We start from the raw sequence: 22,632 nt of genomic DNA, 5'->3' as shown, positions 1-22,632 counted from the left end.
CAAACGCTGTGCAGCTCATATAAATACGGCGCTAGAAATTGTGGTAAAATGCCGCAATTTCAAACGCATGTGTGAGAGCGGCCTAAACGATCCTTTTGCTTTGAATCAGTAATCACTCAGGCTGGTTTCACACGGCAGATAAAATCGTGCCAGATGCACAAATCTTGCATGAATATGTACCCCAATCCTTTGAATGGGGTCACACGAGCGATTTATTTTCAAATCGCTGTACAGGAAAAAAATTTAAAATAATCCGCAGCACGTCCGATGCTCAGTCGTTCCCTTGGAACACCTTGCATCGTCCAACGGGGTCAGCATAGCTTTGCACAGCATGTGAGGTTTACTCATTGAGAACAATGGGAAACACTCCGTGGTCATCCGCCGCGGCTTTTAACTAGTGATGTGAGGCGATTTTTTTTTGCAAAAACGCCTGGCATCCGTGGGGACATCGCATGTTGGCGAGCGCAATATTGGGCACAGCCTGACATCGCACTCACCCGTGTGAGATTAGCCTTACTTCTATGAACGTTACAATCTCACCGACATCCGATCTGACTTCTGTATATACACACACATTATATACACACACACACACACACACACACACACACACACACACGTTTCCTTGGCTCTGATGAAGGCTGCTGGTAGCTGTGTCATCACTTGAAATACAAATATTAGAAATAATTTATCTGTACTGCGCAGGACTGTCAGCGAGCCTCCGCGATCATCCGACGTACAGAAATAGCCGGTGTGTGGGGTCGCTGCCGCGGTCACAGATGGATGCCACTGCTAGAACACACATGCAGGTTTCGGGTTGTCCGTCTGCCGCCGGCCTTACGGGTAACGAACAGAATGAAGACCTCACAAGTTCACTAATTTATTTCCCAGCGTCCCACCGGCACAGATCCTCCGCGCTGGGCGTCACCACCAGCTCACTGCGCGGAGCAGGAAAACGACAAAATAAAGGAAAACTTGGTGAGATTCCAGGGGTCTTTCTGCTACAGACGGGGCTACCGGGGGCATCCCTCACCAAAGGAGGGATGGAAGCTACACAGAACTAGGAGGCCATGCAGGGCGCCCCCTAGAGGGAGGGGACGGGGACGCACACGCTCTTTATTGAGCTTCATTCGACATAAACCCAGTTCTTGTAGGCCGGTCATGTGAGTCATCAGCTCTCCTCCGGTCACGTGTCTGTGATGTCATTACTTTGCGACTATTGGGAGCCGGCACGGGCGCATATTTCTGTTTTCAGCCGCACTTAAGCAGCGCTGCTGATTAGAGCCACCTGATTGGCTCTTCGGCACCACGTGAGTACCCAGCGTGCACGCGGATTGCCTTCAGCAGCCGTGCACTACACACTACAGTGAAGCAGACGTACACTACACTTAAGCAGCACGGGGTTAGCCCAACCCTAAACCTAACCCCGTGCTGCTTAAGTGTAGTGTGTAGTGCACGGCTGCTGAAGGCAATCCGCGTGCACGCTGTGTAGTCACGTGGTGCCGAAGAGCCAATCAGGTGGCTCTAATCAGCAGCGCTGCTTAAGTGCGGCTGAAAACAGAAATATGCAGCCGAGCCGGCACACGTGACACCAATGTCCGCAGCTCTGAGGACTCTGCTCAATGGAGGTACGAGCCTCCCGGATAGCTCTTCTCTACAGACCCTGCGTCTCTCTGTACTGCGGTCTCTTATGGGGCTACATTCATATATCTCCTTCTCTACTGCACCCGCCAGACTGTCCTGCAGCTGCCTATACACTTATTAGCTGCAGTTATATATATATATATATATATATATATATATATAATTCTCTCCCATCCACCGTACCCCTTATACCCCCAGTACATTTATTATATACCCTTGTATCCTCCCACCTACTGCACCTTCTTATACCACCTGTACACTTATTATATACCCTTGTATCCTCTCACCTACTGCACCCCCTTATATACCCCCAGTACATTTATTATATACCCTTGTATCCTCCCACCTACTGCACCCCCTTACACCCCCAGTACACCTATTATATACCCTTGTATCCTCCCATCTACTGCACCCCCTATACCCCCTGTACACTTATTATATAGCCTTGTATCTTCCCACCTACTGCACCCCCTTATACCCCCTGTACACTTATTATATAGCCTTGTATCTTCCCACCTACTGCACTCCCTTATACCACCTGTACACTTATTATATACCCTTTTATCTTCCCACCTACTGCATGCCCTTGTATCCTCACATCTACTGCACTCCTTATACTCCCTGTACACTTATTATATACCCTTACATCCTCCCACCTACTGCACCCCTTATACCCCCTGTACACTTATTATATACCGTTGTATCCTCCCACCTACTGCACCCCCTTATACCACCTATGCACTTCTTATATACCCTTGTATCCAACCACCTACTGCACCCCCTTATACACCCAGTACACTTATATACCCTTGTATCCTCCCATCTACTGCACCCCCTTATACCTTTCCAATCTACTGTACCCCTCTATTACTTGCACCCCCTTATACACCTTTAGGCCCCCTGTCCACAGGCGTTGCGATGCAGCCAGCAGACGAATCTCCGCTGGTCAGCCTATCTGACAGATAGGCTGTGAGCGGAGAATCACAGTGATTCTCCGCTCATGGACATGGGGCCGGCGTTTTCCATAGCAAGCTTTCCACTGCCTGCCCTAACTTGTATGCACTGGATACTTCCTATATACCGCATGTTTCCAATCCATTATGCCCACTGTACACGTCCTATATACCCTTTTCTCTACATTTACACCCCTTTACCAGTACTTCGTATATACCCTCCTTTCTGTTGTCCTTATACCTCTTCATGTGTCTTTCTATATTGGCGAGGTGCGTTATGTATTCTGATGGTGACTCCCACTTTGTACAGGTGTGAGGATCGTATGTCGGCCTCCGTATTGCAGCCGGCTTATGAGGAGCTGGGAGACACCCCAGGAGGGGATCCATGGGGAGATAAATGATGATGGGGCACACACTGACCGAAAGCAGCAGCTGCCGCCAAATATTGCATACTGGGATGAACTGGAGCCGCCCCCAGATATCGGAGAGATGTACACTGAGCCGAGCGGTGACCTTACCTCCAGCGTCGCGCACCGTGCCATCAAGAAGCCAGGCAGACAGAGTATGACCAATGCCAGCTTTATAAAGCCTGATGTCTCCATGGGCCGTCTGCAGGTGAGGATCCTCTCCCATATCTGCTGATGGAGGAGTGGCTACAAAGGAATCCACATCCCCTCTGGTGCCACATACCTCCGACAACTTACCTGGGAAGAATGCTTTTAGCTGGCACGATTTATCATTCACATGAGCGAATGATGTCAGAGTTCGCTTCACTCGCTAAATCATTCAGTCTGTCACATTCGCTGTATAAGTGACTGAGAACGACTGAATGAGCGCTGGTTATACGAAATGATTAGCGAAGGAGCCGACGACTTTCATGCTCAGGGGAAATAAACAATAAGCGAATCAATTATTGATCATCATTTGATTGTTGGCAGTGTTTTCACTAAACACCTTAACTGACCCCTTCTGTCGTCTTAGGCTGTTAACAGTATTATCTCCATTGTGTTTGGAATGAAGAGACTGGCCTGGGCTCACATGGACCGCACTCTGACCGTGCGAGACTGGCAGCAATATGAATGGTCCAAGCTGGTGATGGGGAGACATCACCCTGACCTGTACCTGGAAGCGGTAAGTATGTCACTTACATAGGTCCGCTGGTGCCTGTTCATAGTTGAGTCCTGGTTCCTCTTCTCAGGTTTCCTCGGCGGTGTCTAAGTTCCCTCCTGCGGACATCTACATCCTGGAGAAAAGCTCGCTGACCACCCAGAACGCCTCCATGTTTCCGGTGACCTTGCACTTGCGGCTAGTAGAAGCCATGTTGTATGTGCTGCTGAACCCGGGTTATGCTACAGAGCAGGAGCATAGGGTGTTCAGTGTGGCTAGGACCACCGTGGGAAAACATTTTGACATCATGGTCGGTGGGTCTAAAACGAGCGGTGTGGACTTAGTTCAACGACTGGTGGAAGAGGCAAATACCCTGGAGCAGCCGCGGATCCGCTTCACACAGGACCTCCTCCTCAAGTACAAACAAAAGTTGCACCCTCGTGGACAGAACCGCAATGAGGAGATGTGTGACGCTTTGCTGCAGGCCATCGCCTTCTATGACCTCACGAAGTAGCTGGTCTAGATGTGGTTCATGCTTCTTAGGCTGTAGGGGGAGGAGGTGGGGCTTCATCTGAGTCACCTTCTCCATTAATTCTCACAACACTGTTGTAACGTCTCCACCTCAACTGTTCCTGACTTCCTCTGTGCTCGCGGAGGAGCAATAGTTGCTTCTTCCATGCTCTAAGCACATACTGGCTCTCAGTGTGGGAGACAGTCAGTATGGCCACCGATGCATTTTGCCCAGACTCTGTTTTGGTTGTATAGTGATATTATGTTACATTGGAGTGACTTGCAGGTATCTGGCTCTGCCCTCAATCACAGTATTGAACGCTGTGTTATGCAACCTATATGGGCTTTTTGTAGAGTCGTCTATAGCATCTTCAGCTAGGGAACCAGTTTCTTCCCATACAGACCAAAACGTGATGAATTGATAGAGACCAATGCGGTCCTTCTGCTGCAACGGCTCAGAAGTTGGGCTTTAGTCATAATGCTAGTAGAGAATCACTTTCTTTTCGAGGTGGAGTTTATTTTACTCTTGTTCTACTCTTGCAGGTAATGCTACAGACGCCAAAGCCAACAGCATTGTTTAACCCTGGTTTTTGCACATTTTAACTTGGAGGAGGAGGGCTGAAGGCACATGGTGCAAATGCACATCATGGTCATGTGACCATAGGCAGAGACAGACTTTGCATTCTGTAGTCATAATAAGGGCACATGCATGCCTCTAGAGGGGGGTAGATTTTCTACCACCAACCCAGACCTACTAAAAGGTACCTTTACACAGGCTGATAGTCGGCCGAATAATTGCACAAACGTGCGATTATGGACGACTGTTTCAGCTCACTGAAATGGAACAACTGTTGAGCGGTTTCTTGCCCAGTGTAAACAGGAGTCGCTAAATCTTTGAGCGACTGCCTCCCTCTTTGCAGTGAATGGGGGCGGATAGCTGGAAGAGATCGCAGAATAGGGCAGCAATAGTTGATTGGCTGCGGTTCGTCGCTCAGGACCCCGACCGCTTAGCTGAGTGGCCACATGCTGTCAGTGGCCCAAATACAGAGGTCAGAGCAGAAGCTGTGTAGTTGCCGCGCTTGTATGGGCAGGCACAGCTTTCATTGAAATCAATGGAAACTGTGCCTGCAGTTAGAAGCGCCGGCCACTACAGAGGTCGGCGCAGAGGCTTCCTCTCCGACCTCTGTGTATTTGCAGCGCTGACAGCCTGCACCAGCTTGGCTGATCGGTCGGGGGGTACCGAGCGGTGGACCCTCGCAGATCAACTATTGATGACCTACCCTGAGAATAGGTCATCAGTAGTATTTCCCTGGAAAACCCCTTAAGGGCTAATGCCCACAGACGGATTATTGCTGCAGAATTCACGTCCAGACACCCCCCACGAATTCCTCAGCAATGACCATCCGTAGACATGCAATGGTAAATGATTTCCCCTGCCCGCTTGTAGGGAAGAATCGCAGCATGTTGTTTTGTGCGGAAAATTACCGAAACTCCGACGCGGCTGTGGGCATGAGGCCTTAAAGTTTTAAATGTAACAAACATCGAAGATTGACAATATTTAGAATAAAGCTTGATGCATAATGGATTTGAACCAATTTATTAGGATTGAATACTGCAAATGTGTCGCTCCACCATGTGTCCTGCTTTTGCTCCTGTTCTTCTAGCCCTGTATCTTTTCATCTCAGCCACAACCTGCACGCTAGCTTTAACTTGCATGTTACCTCCAAGATCTACACAATGGCAACAAGTCGGTCCTATAATTTAGCACATATAATCCAGTACAATAGTATGTTGATTGTGGTTACCATCATAACCAATCAACTGAGCTGTTACTATATTGGTTCGATTGACTAATCCCAATACTGCAACTATTTTATCATGTAAATAATGTCTGCTAACTTGTAGCACATCTGCATGATCAGTGGCTAGAGAAACAATGTACTAAGAATCTCATCATCTGGATTCCAACACCACATGAGGTTTACTGCTCGGTTTATCTGCTGCTCTTCTATAAAGAGTGTTTGGGAATACTCCTATGAGAAACCATCATGTGGGAGGACAAAGGTGGCCGGCGTAATGGCCAATTTACACGTAACTTATCGCACAAAATTCGTTCAAACACTTGAGCGATAATCGTGCAATGTAAATGCGGGGGGGGGGGGGGAAATCGCTCACTGTTTGATCACAAGTCGTTATCGTTGACTTTCACTCAACATAAAAACTCACTGGCTTCTCGTTACGTGTAAACGCTCAGCACTCCACATAGCGGGTGAAGCCAGCAAGAACTCTTTCTGTCTAAACACTCTGCATGCACGGTGATGACCTTAGCGGTGACGTCAGCACTTGCGCAATCGTTTAGCTGACTGTTGCCCCGTGAAAAAGGGCCATTAGCCAAGCAATGGTACATAACCCTGTCTTATTTATCAGAAATCATTTATAGATACTTGGAGGAAGTGTTAGGACAATACGATGGAGGCCACCAGTTAACCATTGACCAAGAATCATATTCATTTCCTTATATTTATTTGGGAATGTTTTTAGTACATGCAAGGGCGTTGTGAACACAACATAATCTCATACCCCTCTTGATCGTTGATACTCCTCTGAAACAAGTTATGTGGGGTGGGTGTAAAAAGTGGGCTGACTGCATTATCATCCTTAATCTGGCCCCATGAGCAATTTATCCCAGAAGGAAACCAGCACTGAGGTCCTGTCTAGCCTCCTGAAAGGTTTATGACTATTCCTGCTTTCCTGGTCAGCCAGCGATCAACCAGGGATTTTGATTCCAGGCAGCAACTGGGCGTGACGACGCCTTCCTTCTTAGATTACTACTTACCTCCCCTATAGTGAGGTATTTGATAGTTCTAATGCATTAAGAGGAATGGCTATATATGGAATGGATTGTGCAGCTATAAGGCTATGTGTATAGAGCCAACAGTTTTCCTGAATTCTCAAAATCCTTAACACTAGACTCACGATGCTTAGCTGTATGGTGCCGATCCTCCTTTAGTACATCGTTGAGTCCCTTTATATTCAGGATTGTTCACAACTGTAGAGACAGCTTTCCGAGCATTTCTCAGGCCCGGAAGCAAACACCTTTTTGCAATGGCTGGTGTGTAGGCAGGTGTCCTTTCCTTCCAATCTGACTGAAGTGGTGGCAGTTAGCTGGAACTGGTATGGATCATCACATCTCTGTTCCAAACGTTTCCTCATATGTCTTTTGAGGACAACCCAGTCTCATGGAAGCAAGCTATGTGACCTCTCGAGTCTGGAATCAAGGAAAATACACATTTAGGCCCAATGCTCACGGACGGATTTTCGCTACAGAATTCGCAGCCAATGCCCGTCCATAGACATGCTATATTAAAAGATTTTTCCCTATTCACGAGCGGAAGGCAACTGCAATTTTCCGCTCGCAGGGAGAACCGCACAGACAGCTTCCATTGTAGTCAATGGAAGCCGTCCGTCCCGCCGCACATCCACAGTGAGCACTGCAGCAGTATCATGGGAATCCGCGTAATGTTCTACACTGCGCACCAGCTGAGACAATTGCGGTGGATCCAGAGAGGTGAGTATGGGTCTCTAGGGATCACCGAGTCTGATTCTGCTGTAAAATTTCACATTCAGAATCTGATGTGGCTGTAGGCAGGAGGCCTTATGAGTAGCAGTCAATTTCTGGTAGAGAGCACTGGCTTAGGAGCCGAGGTCTGCAAGCTGCACCTGGCGCTGTTGGGGAAAATATAGGCCTGTTACAGAAGCCTTACCAAGCAAAACGTCATATGGGGATAGCTTGGTCTTCCTATTCGGTATGGTTCCTCCTGAGTAGAGAGCTAATGGAAGACATTCCAGCCAGTGTTTCCCTGCTCTCCTCCATGGTTTTCTGTATTTTCAGCTTCAAAGTGCCATTTAATCTTTCTACCTTACCACTACTTCGAGGGCAAGGGGGACTGTGATAGATTTGTCTACCAACAGTATCGGGAGTCATGGCACATACACATGAATGTGAACCTTGTCACAGAAGTCACTTTGGTTGAGTAATAGGCTGTTGGTCTACTTCTACCTCTGTGTTTTTGGGCAAGTACATCTTGCACATGTGTATGAGTGAATAAGGTAAAGAGCACAGCATAATTGGGTCAGCCCAAGCGCTGGTGCTGAGGCAACAGCGCTCTTCAAGTCCCTAAAGCATTGCTGGGCCTCAACGGACAGTTCAAATTTTGGAAGGGACAGGCAACCGTAAAGCGGTTGGAAAAGGCAGGAGGTATCCATTCCCAGCAATACCTCACTAGTCCCAGAAGGGTACATAGCTCCTGGGGCTTTATTGGAAGACGGCCAGCCTGAATTGCCTGTACTCTGTCAGTAGTTATGTGGCTAGTGCCTCGTGAATTGCAATGACCCAGAAACACAACTGGAAGTTGTCAAAGCTGACTTGCAACCATTTTTAGCAAGAAATTGCCACGGACTGATCGTCTCCTCTAAACACTATTCAAGAGTATTGCAACATAAGAGCAATTAGTCAACATATTAAAGCAATGAGGTGCTGAGATTTTTCGGACCTAGTTTTGCAAAACTGTTTGTAAAGCCTGTGGCAAAACACCAGCAATATTACTTGCCACAATGCGTGAAAGTGAACAAGAGCGGTATACCCTAAAAGTAAAAAGTGCATTCCCTGCTTCCCCCATACCAGATTTAGCCCATTATGACTTTAGTTGTGACAATACCACCCCATTACCTCTGTAAGCAAAAACCACTGAAATGAAGTCGGCCATGTATGTTTGAATAGTCTGCAGTTGTCTTGCAAATTCCATAGAGCTAGTGCTGGGATCAGGCAATCCCTTTAACCAGGTCCTTTGGTATGAAGGATTCATATGAAGTGTGACTTCAAACTATCTGTGGTCTGTGTGTCTGCCCCCGTGTCTTCTTTTACTACTGTAGTTGTTGTGACAATAGGATATTTAGGGATTGGAAGCCTTGATCCCTCTGGCCGGGGTCCATGACAGTTGATACAATAGTCAGCAGTAGGAAGGTTCTGTTGGCCACAGTTAGTACAAGTCCAGCTCTGCTTCATTGTCACATTGCGATGAGTCCGTGGAAGATACGGAGAGCAGAGCACTTTCAGTGGGTGTGACCTTGGCCCTACCTCTATAGTCTTCGTCAAATTCACATTACTGTACATAAAGCATCCTTTCAATTCATCTTCTTTGTAATAGCACAGACTTTCTGTGATTCTTTAATCCACTTTCTTTATATCAGGACCTGCTATCCAAGCTTTATATTCTTTCTCGAACAACCTCTGCTTTCTCACATCCAGACCTCCCCTCTTTAGCATACCTGCTTTCCTGAATATCTTTGGGCACTCCCCCAATGGCCATTTGCCAGAATAATTGAGCATGACCTTGACTCTGGCCACTTCTGTTCCCTGGACATTTACTACTTAAATGTGCATGCCAGACAGACTGCGCCGCAACCTCGTTACGGATACTTCCCTGAAGTCTTAATCCATTAGTCAGAGTCCCTGCATCTGATGGGCGGTCAGCCTTTTCTCTGATCCACAACTCTTAACAAATCCACAGACTGAATAAACACAACTGCTCGTGTGAAAATTTTGATACAATGTACATCAATCTCATAACATCTTAAATTCATTTGCACATGTTATGCACATACACTCCTCTACAATTTCAAACAAGTCTAGCTATCCAACCTGGAGTGCATGGAGATTTCTCCCGATTCTAGCAGTCTGTGAGGGCACATAGAGTTACTGAGGAGAATCAATGTAGACACAGCTAATTCATGCACATAAAATACTCCTGCTGATATGGCAAGTGAAGTAAAAAAACACCTTCCCAAGACAGCAGACAGAAGCCAACAAACCTAAGAAACAATGGTCTTACCTTACCGTGCACACTTGTTTGCCTGGTGTCCACCAGCCGGGTGCCCCGACAGTCCTTAGAACATTCCACCTAACTTTATTCTCCATCGAAAAATGTTGGCATAATCTTTTAATTACTATTACTGCTGTGGGGCCGCCCCCATTACTACTGGGAGCCGCCATGGGGCGTCACCATTACTACTAGGGGCCGCTCTGTGTGCGTGGGAGTGGTTACTTTTACCGCTGGGGCCGCCGTGGGGGCCACTATTACCACTGGGGTATGTTTACACATGGTGGAGATTAGCAAGGCAAATTCTGCATCCAAAAAGCAGCCAGAATCTGCACACTGTCCATTTTGGAGCAGCCCTGTCTTTTAGAACGACAGAGGTAAAAATCATACGTCGTGATAAGCCCCGCCCCCTGACATGTTGGCACTTTGCGATAAACAAGTGAGTTTTGGGTTGCAGTTTGGGCACTCAGTCTCTAAAAGGTTCGCCATCACTGGTCTAGGTGGTCATTAATATGGTAAAGTGAGTAGGGCCCAATTCTTACCCCTGGAGTACCATACTGGTAATGGTGACCTAAGCAGAATATGTACTATTAATAACCATCCTCTTTCTACCACTGAGCCAGTTACTTGCCCGCATCTTTTCCCCCAGAGCAAGTACTTATTGAGGGTATTTTCACATGGGGCACAAATGCTGCAGATTGTCCACAGCAGAAAACTCCACAGCATTTCTGCATCCAAGTTTTTACTACTGGTGCAGATTCTGATGCAAAATCAGCTGCGTTTCCACAGTGGATTTCAGCAGTCCCCGCAGTACTTGTGCTGTCAGCGCGCTCTGGCACACAGCAGCCTCTAGCAATTGCTGATCCGCTGGTCAGGTGATGCGCAAGTGGCATGATCTAACCAGTGGCAATAGGTTGCTGGGGCGTGCTGATTGTGCATATATTTCTAGGTGAGGGGAGCGCTGTATCTGCTGAAATTAACTGCAGATACACAGCGGATTTCAAGTCAAAATCTGAACCAATGGTGTGGATTTTGATTCTGTTTTGGATGAGGAAATGCGGAAATTGCCATGGAGGTTTTTTGCTGCGGACATTCTGCAACGTTTTTGCCCTGTGTGAACATACCCTTAATTTTACAGAGTCGAGATGTGACATATGAGTCTTCTCAGTCCAGAACTTACCTCCTTGTAGAAGCTGATCAGATTGGTTTGACAGGAGTGACCCCCTCAAACACACGAGGAGATGTAGTTATATGGCTTTTTCATTTACGTACTCCTGGATAGCATCTCTTTCAAGATTTTGTAATATATTAGCCATGACAGAAGTTAAAATTACCAACCTATAATTTCCAGGTTCAATTCTTGAATATTGACACATTAGCTATGCACCAATTCCATGGAGAAGACCCTGTCACCATAGTCCTTAAATTAACAAAATAATGGTCTAGCACATTACTTAATTCCCTTAGAAGCTGGGGGTGTATGCCACTGGAACTCTGTTTTCTTTATTTTAATCTAAAGGTGACACTGCAAAGCTTCCTGGGTTTGACTGGTGACATTTAATTTTATCACCCTTCATTTCACCTGACATTTCATTTTCAGTCTGCAATTTTTTCCACTGTATTTACAATAGGTTTGCCTTCTCATCATCACCCTCTCCAATTCTTCTCTCATTACTTTAACCCCTCAGTGACCAAGCCTGTTTGCGCCTTAATGACCAGGCCAAATTTTGCAAATCTGACATGTGTCACTTTAACATGGAAAAACACCAGAAAGGTTTTGCATATCCAAGCGATTCTGACATTGTTTTTTCGCCACATGTTGTACTTCATTTAGGCGGGAAAAAAAAGCGATAGAATTTGTGTTTATTTATTAAAAGCGCCACAATTGCGAAAATTTTGAAAAAAAAAAAATCGTCATTTTTTTCACATTTCCAACTGCAATATCTCAAATATGTGCAAACATAATATACAAATTTTTGCCAAGATATATATTTCCATCCGTTTACTTTATTTTGGGCGCATATTGGAAAAACTTTTTTTTTTAACCATTTAAGAGACATACAAATTTTGAGGAACACTTTTTTTCCTACAACAAGCCAAGATTGGAAAGGCTCATAGGAGTCAAAATGATAGATACCCCCACAAGTGACCCCATTTTAAAAACTACACCCTTAACGTATTCACTGAGGGGTGTCAGGAGTATTTTAACCCCACAGTTTTTTTTCAGGAGTCAATGCAATTTAGAAGAGAAAAACTAAAATTTCATATTTTTGCAAATATGTCATTTTAACCCCTTCCCGCTCCTGGACGTACCTGGTACGTCATGGTAGCGGGATACTTCCCGCAACATGACGTACCTGGTACGTCATGCCATTAAAGTGTCGCCGCGGTGACAATCGCGGCGACACAGCAGCGATCCTGGCTGATATCGTCGGCAGACAAGTTAGGCATCCGGGCTGGGGACCAATCAGAGCGGTCCCTCCCCCACGATCGCTGTGATTGGTCAGGGAAAAACTCCCTGACCAATCACAGCGCAGCAGCGGACTTCGCGCTGCTTACAGTAGGGGCTCCATGTGCAAGCACCGCAGTGTGTTTCCGGTGCTTGTACAGAGAGCACCTACTGTGTTTTTTCTGAATATAAAGTGCGATTAGAGTGTAGATTAGGCAGGGAGTGAGTGGAGTGGAGTGGAGTGGAGTGTAGTGGAGTGGAGTGTAGCAGAGTGGAGTTAGTGATCAGTGTAGTGGAGAGGAGTTAGTCATCAGTGTGGTGTAGTGGAGTGAGTGTTAGTGATCAGTGTGGTGTAGTGTAGTGAGTGTAGTGAGTGATTGATCAGGCAGTGTAGTGTAGTGAGTGATTGATCAGGCAGTGTAGTGAGTGTAGTGAGTGATTGATCAGGCAGTGTAGTGTAGCAGAGTGGAGTGAGTGATCAGAAGTGCAGTGTAGTGTAGTGAGTGAGGGATCTGTAGTGTGTGATCAGAAGTGTAGTGAGTGAGCTGTAGCGTGCGATCAGCAGTGTAGTGTAGCGCAGCGTGTAGTCAGTGTATCCCTTGGTGTAAAAAAAAAAAAAAAAAAGTTCCTGTTGTTACCTGTCCCGTCACCCGTTATTAGTTAGTGTAGCGTTTAGTTAGTCCGTCTAGTGTGTAGCGTGTCGTTAGTCCGTGTACTGTCAGTGTATTCGTCTGTGTAAAAAAAAAAAAAAAAGTTCCTGTTGTTCCCATTTCGTTACCTGTCCCGTCACCCGTTATTAGTTAGTGTAGCGTTTAGTTAGTCCGTCTAGTGTGTAGCGTGTCGTTAGTCCGTGTTGTGTCAGTGTATTCGTCTGTGTAAAAAAAAAAACCCAAAAAACCAAAAAAGTTCCTGTTGTTCCCATTTCGTTACCTGTCCCGTCACCCGTTATTAGTTAGTGTAGCGTTTAGTTAGTCCGTCTAGTGTGTAGTGTGTCGTTAGTCCGTGTTGTGTCAGTGTATTCGTCTGTGTAAAAAAAAAAAAAAAAAGAAAAACCACTTACGTGAATACACCACATAAGTTTCCGCGTTCTTTCCGACCCCCGTCCCGTGGTCACCCCATCCCGCAGTGTCCCATCTAATAAAACTTTTTCCCCGTGTGCCCCATTTTATATAAATATGGCCCGCAGGAGGTACACTTCAGAGGAACTGTATGCAATCATTGCATCAGACTCGGACTCAGGTAGTGGTGATGACGACCCCACTTTTTTGGCATTCTCCGACTCCTCATCCTCATCCAGCGAGTCTGAGCTCCCTGCACCCCCGAGAAGGCGTCCAAGGACCGCCACTGACCCCAATGCATCAGATGCTCACTGGAGTACCCCGGAAGATTACAGACCCCAGATCCCTGATTTTATTGGGAACCCAGGGATTCAATTTGATCCGGAAGGGCTCAGAGGGAAGGACTTCTTCAAGTTTTTTTTTTCAGAAGAGTTCATTGCCCACATTGTTACCCAGACTAATTTGTACGCCCAGAATTTTATTCAACAAAATCCCACCTCCAGCTATGCCAGACCCGATAAGTGGACCCCTGTGGATGCACCAGAGATACAAAAATTTTGGGGGCTTATACTAACCATGGGGCTAATAAAGAAGCCAACAATCAGGGCGTACTGGTCTACCGATATTTTGTACCACACCCCAATGTTCCGCATGGCGATGTCGAGGACGCGCTTTGAGTGTATTTTAAAATTTCTGCACTACAATGACAACCAGCTGTGCCCCCCCAGCGATCACCCCAATTACGATCGGTTGTATAAGATCAGGCCCGTAATAGACCATTTTAACGCCAAGTTTGCCCAGGCGTATGCCCCACAGATAAACATTGCAGTAGACGAGTCCCTGGTACACTTCAAGGGGAGGCTAAAATTCCGCCAGTACCTGCCCAGTAAGCGGGCACGGTATGGTGTGAAGTTGTACAAGCTGTGCGAAAGTACATCAGGGTACACCCACAAGTTCCGTATTTACGAGGGGAAGGACACTAAAATTGAGCCCCCAGAATGCCCCCCCGTGCTGGGAGTAACAGGGAAAATAGTGTGGGAACTGGTGCACCCACTATTAGACCAGGGTTACCATCTGTACCTGGATAACTTTTATACCAGTGTCCCCCTGTTTCAGTGCCTCGCTTCCAGAGGAACAGTGGCATGTGGCACTGTTCGGAAAAATCAAAAAAGCCTCCCTAAGACGCTGCTTGGGCAACTGCTCAGAAGGGGTGAGAGCCGGGCCCAATGCAGCGACAATGTATTGTGCGTTAAATATAAGGACAAGAGGGATGTCCTTATGTTGACGACAATACACGGCCACAGCAGTACCCCCTGCCCAGTACGAGGTACCAGTGCAGAGACCCCCAAACCAGACTGCGTCCTCGACTATAATAAGTACATGGGAGGGGTCGATCTATCAGACCAGGTACTGGAGCCCTATAGAGCCATGCGGAAAACACGGGTGTGGTACAAAAAACTGGCCGTGCACCTCGTACAGATGGCACTGTATAATGCCTACGTGCTGTTCCGAGGTGCAGGCCACAGGGGGACATTCCTTGAATTTCAAGAGGAAGTTATCAAGGACCTAATATTTGGGGACCAGGAGGTGGGGGAGAGGCCCAGTACTTCTGGAAGCGAGGCCACAAGAATTGTACCAGGGCAGCATTTTCTCAGTGAAATTCCCTCCACTGCGACGAAGGGAAGGCCCCAAAAGAGGTGCAGAGTGTGCTACAAACAGGGGATAAGAAAAGACACCAGATACCAGTGTGAAACGTGCCCCACACAACCCGGCCTCTGTATAAATGAGTGTTTTAAGATCTACCACACGTCCCTGAAATTTTAATTTTTTTATTGCCCTGACGTTTTACCCTGATGTACTTCGCACAGCTTGTACATAAAGCCACATGCTAAGTCCTTCCCTTCTGAGCCCTGCGCCCTAAAAACAGTTTAGATTCACATATGGGGCATTTCCCTGTTGGGTAACACATCATGGGGTACGTTTTCTCCTTCTGCCCCTGGTAAAAAATAAAAATCTGGGCCTAAACTGAGCATTATTGGAAAAATGTGAATTTTTCGTTCTCAACTCAAATTGTTAAAAAAAATTCCTCAAATACCTGTGGGTTCAAACCGCTCACTACACCCCTTAAAAAATTCCCTGAGGGGTGTAGTTTCCAAAATGGGGTCAGTTGTTGGGGGTCTCAAATGCACTGGTACCTCAGGGGCACTGCAAACACTACACGGTGTCTGAAAATTATTCCAGCAAAATCTGCATTCAAAAAAAGCGCTCCTTTCTTTCTGAGCCCTGCCATGTGCCCAAACAACAGTTTACATCCACATATGGGGCATTTCCGTGCTCGAGAGTAATTGGGTAATGCATTATGGACTATGTTTTCTCCTTCTGCCCCTGGTGAAAAATGAAAATCTGGGCCTAAAGCTGAACATTATTGGAAAAATGTGAATTTTTCGTTCTCAACTCAAACTGTTAAAAAAATTCCTCAAATACCTGTGGGTTCAAACCGCTCACTACACCCCTTAAAAAATTCCCTGAGGGGTGTAGTTTCCAAAATGGGGTCAGTTGTTGGGGGTTTCAAATGCACTGGTACCTCAGGGGCACTGCAAACACTACATGGGGTCTGAAAATTATTCCAGCAAAATCCGCATTCAAAAAGCCAAGAAGCGCTCCTATCCTTCTGAGTCCTGCCATGTGCCCATACAACAGGCTACGTCCACATATGGGGCATTTCCGTGTTCGAGAGCAACTGGGTAACGCATCATGGGGTACGTTTTTTCCTTCTGCCACTGGTAAAAAATATAAATCTGGGCCTAAAGCTGAACATTATGTGAAAAATGTGATTTTTTTGTATTGAACTCAAACTGTTAAAAAAATTCCTCAAATACCTGTGGGTTCAAACCGCTCACTACACCCCTTAAAAAATTCCCTGAGGGGTGTAGTTTCCAAAATGGGGTCAGTTGTTGGGGGTTTCAAATGCACTGGTACCTCAGGGGCACTGCAAACACTACATGGGCTCTGAAAATTATTCCAGCAAAATCTGCATTCAAAAAGCCAAGAAGCGCTCCTATCCTTCTGAGTCCTGCCATGTGCCCATACAACAGGCTACGTCCACATATGGGGCATTTCCGTGTTCGAGAGCAACTGGGTAACGCATCATGGGGTACGTTTTTTCCTTCTGCCACTGGTAAAAAATATAAATCTGGGCCTAAAGCTGAACATTATGTGAAAAATGTGAATTTTTTGTATTGAACTCAAACTGTTAAAAAAATTCCTCAAATACCTGTGGGTTCAAACCGCTCACTACACCCCTTAAAAAATTCCCTGAGGGGTGTAGTTTCCAAAATGGGGTCAGTTGTTGGGGGTTTCAAATGCACTGGTACCTCAGGGGCACTGTAAACACTACATGGGGTCTGAAAATTATTCTAACAAAACCTGCATTCAAAAAGCCAAGAAGCGCTCCTATCCTTCTGAGTCCTGCCATGTGCCCATACAACAGGCTACGTCCACATATGGGGCATTTCCGTGTTCGAGAGCAACTGGGTAACGCATCATGGGGTACGTTTTTTCCTTCTGCCACTGGTAAAAAATATAAATCTGGGCCTAAAGCTAAACATTATGTGAAAAATTGGATTTTTTCGTATTGAACTCAAACTGTTAAAAAAAATTCCTCAAACATCTGTGGGTTCAAACCGCTCACTACACCCCTTAATAAATTCCCTGAGGGGTGTAGTTTCCAAAATGGGGTCAGTTATTGGGGGTTTCAAATGTACTGCTACCTCAGGGGCACTGCAAACACTACATGGGGTCTGAAAATTATTCCTGCCAAATCTGCATTCAAAAAGACAAGAAGCGCTCCTTTCCTTCTGAGACCTACCATGTGCCCATACAACAGGCTACGTCCACATATGGGGCATTTCTAAAAACTGCGGAATCTGGGTCATACATTCCAAGTTTTGTTTCTTTGCTAACTCCTACTGTTTTATATTAAAAAAAAGGTTTTATATTGAAAATCAGTAGAAAAAAGGAACTGTTCTAATTTTTGATGCACTTTCCTTTAATTCCTGTAAAACATCTAAAGGGTTAATAAACTTTCTAAATGCCATTTTGAATACTTTGAAGGGTGCTGATTTTAAAATGGGGCAATTCATGGGGGATTCTGATATACAGGCTCGGCAAAACTATGTCTGAACTGCATTGGTCCTTAAAAAATTTAGATTTTGAAATTTGCTAGTAAATGTGAAAAATTACTGCTAAATTTATATACTTTGTGGAGTCTGCAAAAAGTAAAATAACACTTAAAAAATGATTGCTGTGTAAAGTAGGCCTATGGGAAATGTTAATTAATAACTATATTGTGGTGTTTGACTTTCTATCTTACAAAGAAAACAATTCAAAGTTTGAAAATTGTGAATTTTTCCAAATTTTCAGTAAATTTGGATTTTTTTTCCAAATAAGGACAAAATTTATTGATGAAATTTTTACACTAACATAAAGTACAATATGTCACGAAAAAACAATCTCAGAATCACCTTGATAAGTAAAAGCATTCAAAAGTTATTAGCACAGAAAGTGACAGATGTCAGATTTGAAAAATAAGGCTTGGTCCTTAAGCTCAAAATAGGCCATGTCATTAAGGGGTTAAAGACAGGACTTTTTTTCTATAATACACATGAAAATGAGGATTTGCACCCCAGAATGGATACCCCTGTTTGTCCCGTGTTCAGAAACATACCCATTGTGGCCCTAGTATTACGTCTGTATGCACAATGGGGCCCAAAATGAAAGGAGCAACCGGTGACTTTCGGAACAGAAATTTTGCTTGAAGGAGATTTAGTCCCCATTGCCCACTTGTAGAGCCATTGAGTGACCAAAACGATGGAGGACCCCCACAAGTGACCCCATTTTGAAAAGTAGACCCCTTAACGAATTTATCTAGGGGTACGATGACTTTTGACTTCAGTTTTTGAATGAATCTAAGTCAAGCCGAAGGAAAAAAAATTACGATTTTCATTTTTTTGGTAATTGTCAATTTAAAAGCAGTTTTTTTGTACAGCACACATATAAATGAAGACTTGCACCCCAAAATGGATACCCCCCTTTGTCCCGTGTTCAGAAACATTCCCATTGTGGCCCTATTCTACTTAAAGGACACATGGCTAGGCCTATAATGGAAGGAGCACCCGTTGGATTTCAGGGTACAACGGAATAAATTCCAGGCCCAATTGCCCACTTATAGAGCTATTGAGCGGCCAAAACGATAGAGAACCCCCACAAATGACGCCATTTTAAAAACTAGACCCCTAAATTCATCTAGGGGTGTTCTGCGTATTTTGACCCCACAGTATTTGAATGAATCTAAGCAAAGCAGAAGGAAAAAATTACGATTTTCATTTTTTGGGCAATTTTGTCAATTTAAAACTGTTTTTTTTGTACAGTGTACATAGGAATGAAGACGTTCACCCCAAAATGGATACCCACGCTGTCCCGTGTTCAAAAACATACCCATTGTGGCCCTAATCTACTTACAGGACACATGGCTAGGCCTATAATGGAGGGAATGGATTTCAGGGTACAACTGAATAAATTCCAGGCCCCATTGCCCACTTATACGGAAAAAAAAATTTGACTTCCTAAAAATAATCCCCCCCCCCCCCCCGCGCGCGCATTTTTTGGCATTCCCTAAATATTAGATAAAAGTAATGTTATAAACTGCGTTTTATGTCCGAAGACAGGGGTAATTACGGAGGCTGGTTGGGATGGGGACATGGGGCAAGAAAACCGGGTATCCCCCCCCCCCTCTTGCTTTTTTGGGGGTATTTCGTGACCTCAGCGGCGGGGATGGGGTGTAAAAAGTGGCGCTGTGAGGCTTTTGTAATCTTGCTGAGGTGCGGCGGTCTCACATAGAAGGTGTTCAACAAGCTGCTCCTGGAACTGCATGAAGGCGAACGTTCCCGGGGCTTCTTGTAAATTACGGATTACAGGTAGCGCTCTAAATAACGCCAGGCTCTCACGGCCGTACGCAGAATCCGGTTACGGAGGCTCGCAGCGGATCCCAGCTGTGATCCTGTGTACAGGCACGTAATGTACTCCGCATAACTGCCTACTCACACAGGCGGTCATGCGCAGTACACCGTTTTTTGTTTATATTTCCCGCGCCGTCGCTTAGAGATGACCCAGGTACCCGCAGCCCGTACACAATGTGTTTGCATAAGGGCTGCGAGTATATCCGCGGTCATAGAGCACAATGGGCTCTAGGTTGCGGATATCCGCGGTAAAATATAGCATGCCGTGTTCTGTTTTCTGCGAGTGGATTCCATAATTCCGACCCGCTTATTGGGGGGAATTGTGTAATCCAATGCATGCGATTGATCCGTGGATTACCGCTGATCAAGCGCATGCAGAACCCATAATTCCTCTCTGGTCATGCGTGACCGGCCTAATGTTATATCGCTAATTTATCATGTGACCGGGGACCGCTCAACGAGGCCCCCGGTCACTGCTCCAAGCACTCAGCGACCAACAAGGAGATTTAAAATTTCCTGGGCTCCCCGGCTCCTGCGAATGTGTCCGGCATTTTGCCGGCGGGCGCATGCGCAGCAGCTGGAAGAGTCCATGGAGGATAATCGCATCTGGATTCAAATGCGGAAGCCTTCGAGAAGATGTTTCATCTCCCCCCACCAATTGCATCGGTGAGGGGAGATGAAACTTCCACTTTTTAAAGAACTTTTACGTGATCGCCATTATGCATTGGATAACGGCGATCACGTGACCAGTAACCGCATACCGCGGCTCCCCGTGACATCTCCAGGCTCTTGGCTACCTTTGCTAGCCAGCAGCAGGGAGATTTTAAATTTCTTGGGCAATCTTTCACTTTTGCGCAAGCGTCCGCCATCATGCTGACGGGCGCATGCGCAGAAGCTGGGGTAAGGTCCGCGGATGAACATCCCATCAGGGAACAAATCCGGGACCTTGGGTACGTAATTTCATCCCCCCTTACGGATACGATCCATAAGGAAAGATGAAACTTTTTAACTTTTTAAACTTTTTTTAACTTAACTTTTTTAACTTTATATGATCACCGTTATCCGATGGATAATGGTGATCATGTGACTGGAAACTGCATACAGCGGTTCCCCATCATATCTCCCTGCACTCAGCTATCTGTGACAGCCGGGTGCAGGGAGATTTTGAATTTGCCGGGCTCGCCGGCCTTCTGCGCATGCGTGCCACATCAGCGCATGCGCAGAAGCCAGCGGATGGTCCCGACACCGGCCGGAGGACACGGAGGAAGGGGGGGTGAGTGTTTTCACCTTCCCTCATGGACCCGATCCATGAGGGGAGGTGAAGCTTTTCTTTTTTGTACTTTTTTCTCCACTTTTCTGCGATCGCCGTTATCCATTGGATAACGTCGATCGCGGTAGCGGGGACCGCTCACCGCGGTCCCCGCTGACATCTCCTGCCTCCCGGCTACCTACAGGAGTCGGGAGATTATAAAATTCCCGGGCCGCCAGGCCTTCTGCGCATGCGGCTGACGTAATGCCGCCTGGCGCGCATGTGCAGAACGCCGGCTTCGGGACCCGGAGGACCAGGAGAGCGGGGAGCAGTGCGGCGGACCTCGGTGAGTAATTTCAGCTGCCCTGATGGATCCGATCCATCAGGGCAGCTAAATCTTTAACTTTTTTCAAACTTTTATTTACTTTTTTGCGATCGGCGCTATCCATCGGGATGACCGCTCCATGCTGTCGGCTACCTGCGGACACCAACAGCATGGAGCTGTCATGTCCATAGCCCGAGGGGCTTTATTCTCTGCAGGATACGTTTTTACGTCCTCAGAGAATAAAGCCCACTTCGGGAGAATTTAAAAACACTATGGGCTGGTCGTTAAGGGGTTAAAAAAAATAAATCAATCAACATTTTCAGTTTTAATTGTTTCACTATTTTTAGAATTGAACACTTTAGGGGTAGTTTTACTCTTTGGCACAGAGTCTGTTTCCACTTTTGTTGCTTTCATTAGCCGCTTACATCTTTTTTCCTTATAGTGCTTTAGTGTTTAAACACTAATGGCCCCTTCACGCGCAATGATACTTGCTCAAAACTCAATCAAACAACCGCAGATTAGGAATAATCGTCGAGTGTATATGTGGCCATCATGCACTTTTCATCTGAACGATGATTTTAAGGCGAGCTTAAAATCCATCTACACAGCCGCAGAGAGATAAAGTATCTCTCAACAGATCGCACACTGTATTCTCAGCTGGGAGATTATATTGTATTCTTCCGGCAGCCTGTGCGAGAACAATGCAGCTGTGTGCAGAGTCCAGTCTACACGCTGGCCTCTGTAAACAGCTCCCGGAGGCCCTTTTACATGCAAATGAAGATGATAAAGTGTTAATGGACATAAGTGTCCATTAACACTTTATGCAAAATGATCGCTAAAACTTTCAATCGTTTGAAAGATTGTCTTTGTGTAAATGGGCCTTAACCTGCAGCTCTGTAATTCTGTAAGGTCTATTGATTAACGGGAACCTGTCGCATCCTTACAGCCTTTTTAACCCCTTAACGACCAGCCCATAGTGTTTTTACGTCCTCCCGAAGTGGGCCTTATTCTCTGAGGACGTAAAAACATGCTTCCTGCAGAGAATAATGCCCCTCGGGCTGTGGACGTGACAGCTCCATGCTGTCGGTGTCCGTAGGTAGCTGACAGCATGGAGCTGTCATCCCGGGCTGTTCGGAGCCCCCCCCCGGCATTGCGATCGGCGCTATGCAATGGATAGCGCCGATCGCAAAAAAGTAAATAAAAGTGCAATAAAAGTTAAAGATTCAGCTGCTCTGATGGATCGGATCCATCGGAGCAGCTGAAATTACTCACCGATGTCCGTCGCACGAGTCCCAGCTGTCCCGATGCTCCGGGCGCCGTAGCCGTCCTTCTGCGCATGCGCGCCTGGCGGCATTACGTCAGCCGCATGCGCAGAAGGCCCGGCGGCGCGGGAGACTTAAAATCTCCTGGCTCCCGGCTCCTGTAGGTAGCCGGGAGGCAG

The 22,632-nt window shown here is 46.2% G+C and overlaps 1 protein-coding gene across 1 annotated transcript; it reads left to right on the top strand.

Moving 5' to 3' along the window:
- The first annotated feature begins 1,570 nt into the window (after positions 1–1,570).
- TEFM (transcription elongation factor, mitochondrial) lies at positions 1,571–5,799 on the top strand. The gene is made up of 4 exons (XM_066586605.1): positions 1,571–1,628; positions 2,908–3,212; positions 3,579–3,728; positions 3,796–5,799. The coding sequence occupies exons 1-4, from the start codon at positions 1,595–1,597 to the stop codon at positions 4,216–4,218; spliced, it is 912 nt and encodes a 303-aa protein (XP_066442702.1). The 5' UTR covers positions 1,571–1,594; the 3' UTR covers positions 4,219–5,799.
- The last annotated feature ends 16,833 nt before the right edge of the window (positions 5,800–22,632 follow it).

This window comes from Eleutherodactylus coqui, chromosome 13, assembly GCF_035609145.1.
Source record: "Eleutherodactylus coqui strain aEleCoq1 chromosome 13, aEleCoq1.hap1, whole genome shotgun sequence".
Taxonomy (NCBI): Eukaryota; Metazoa; Chordata; class Amphibia; order Anura; family Eleutherodactylidae; genus Eleutherodactylus; species Eleutherodactylus coqui.
This window is presented reverse-complemented; position numbering and strand designations above follow the sequence as displayed.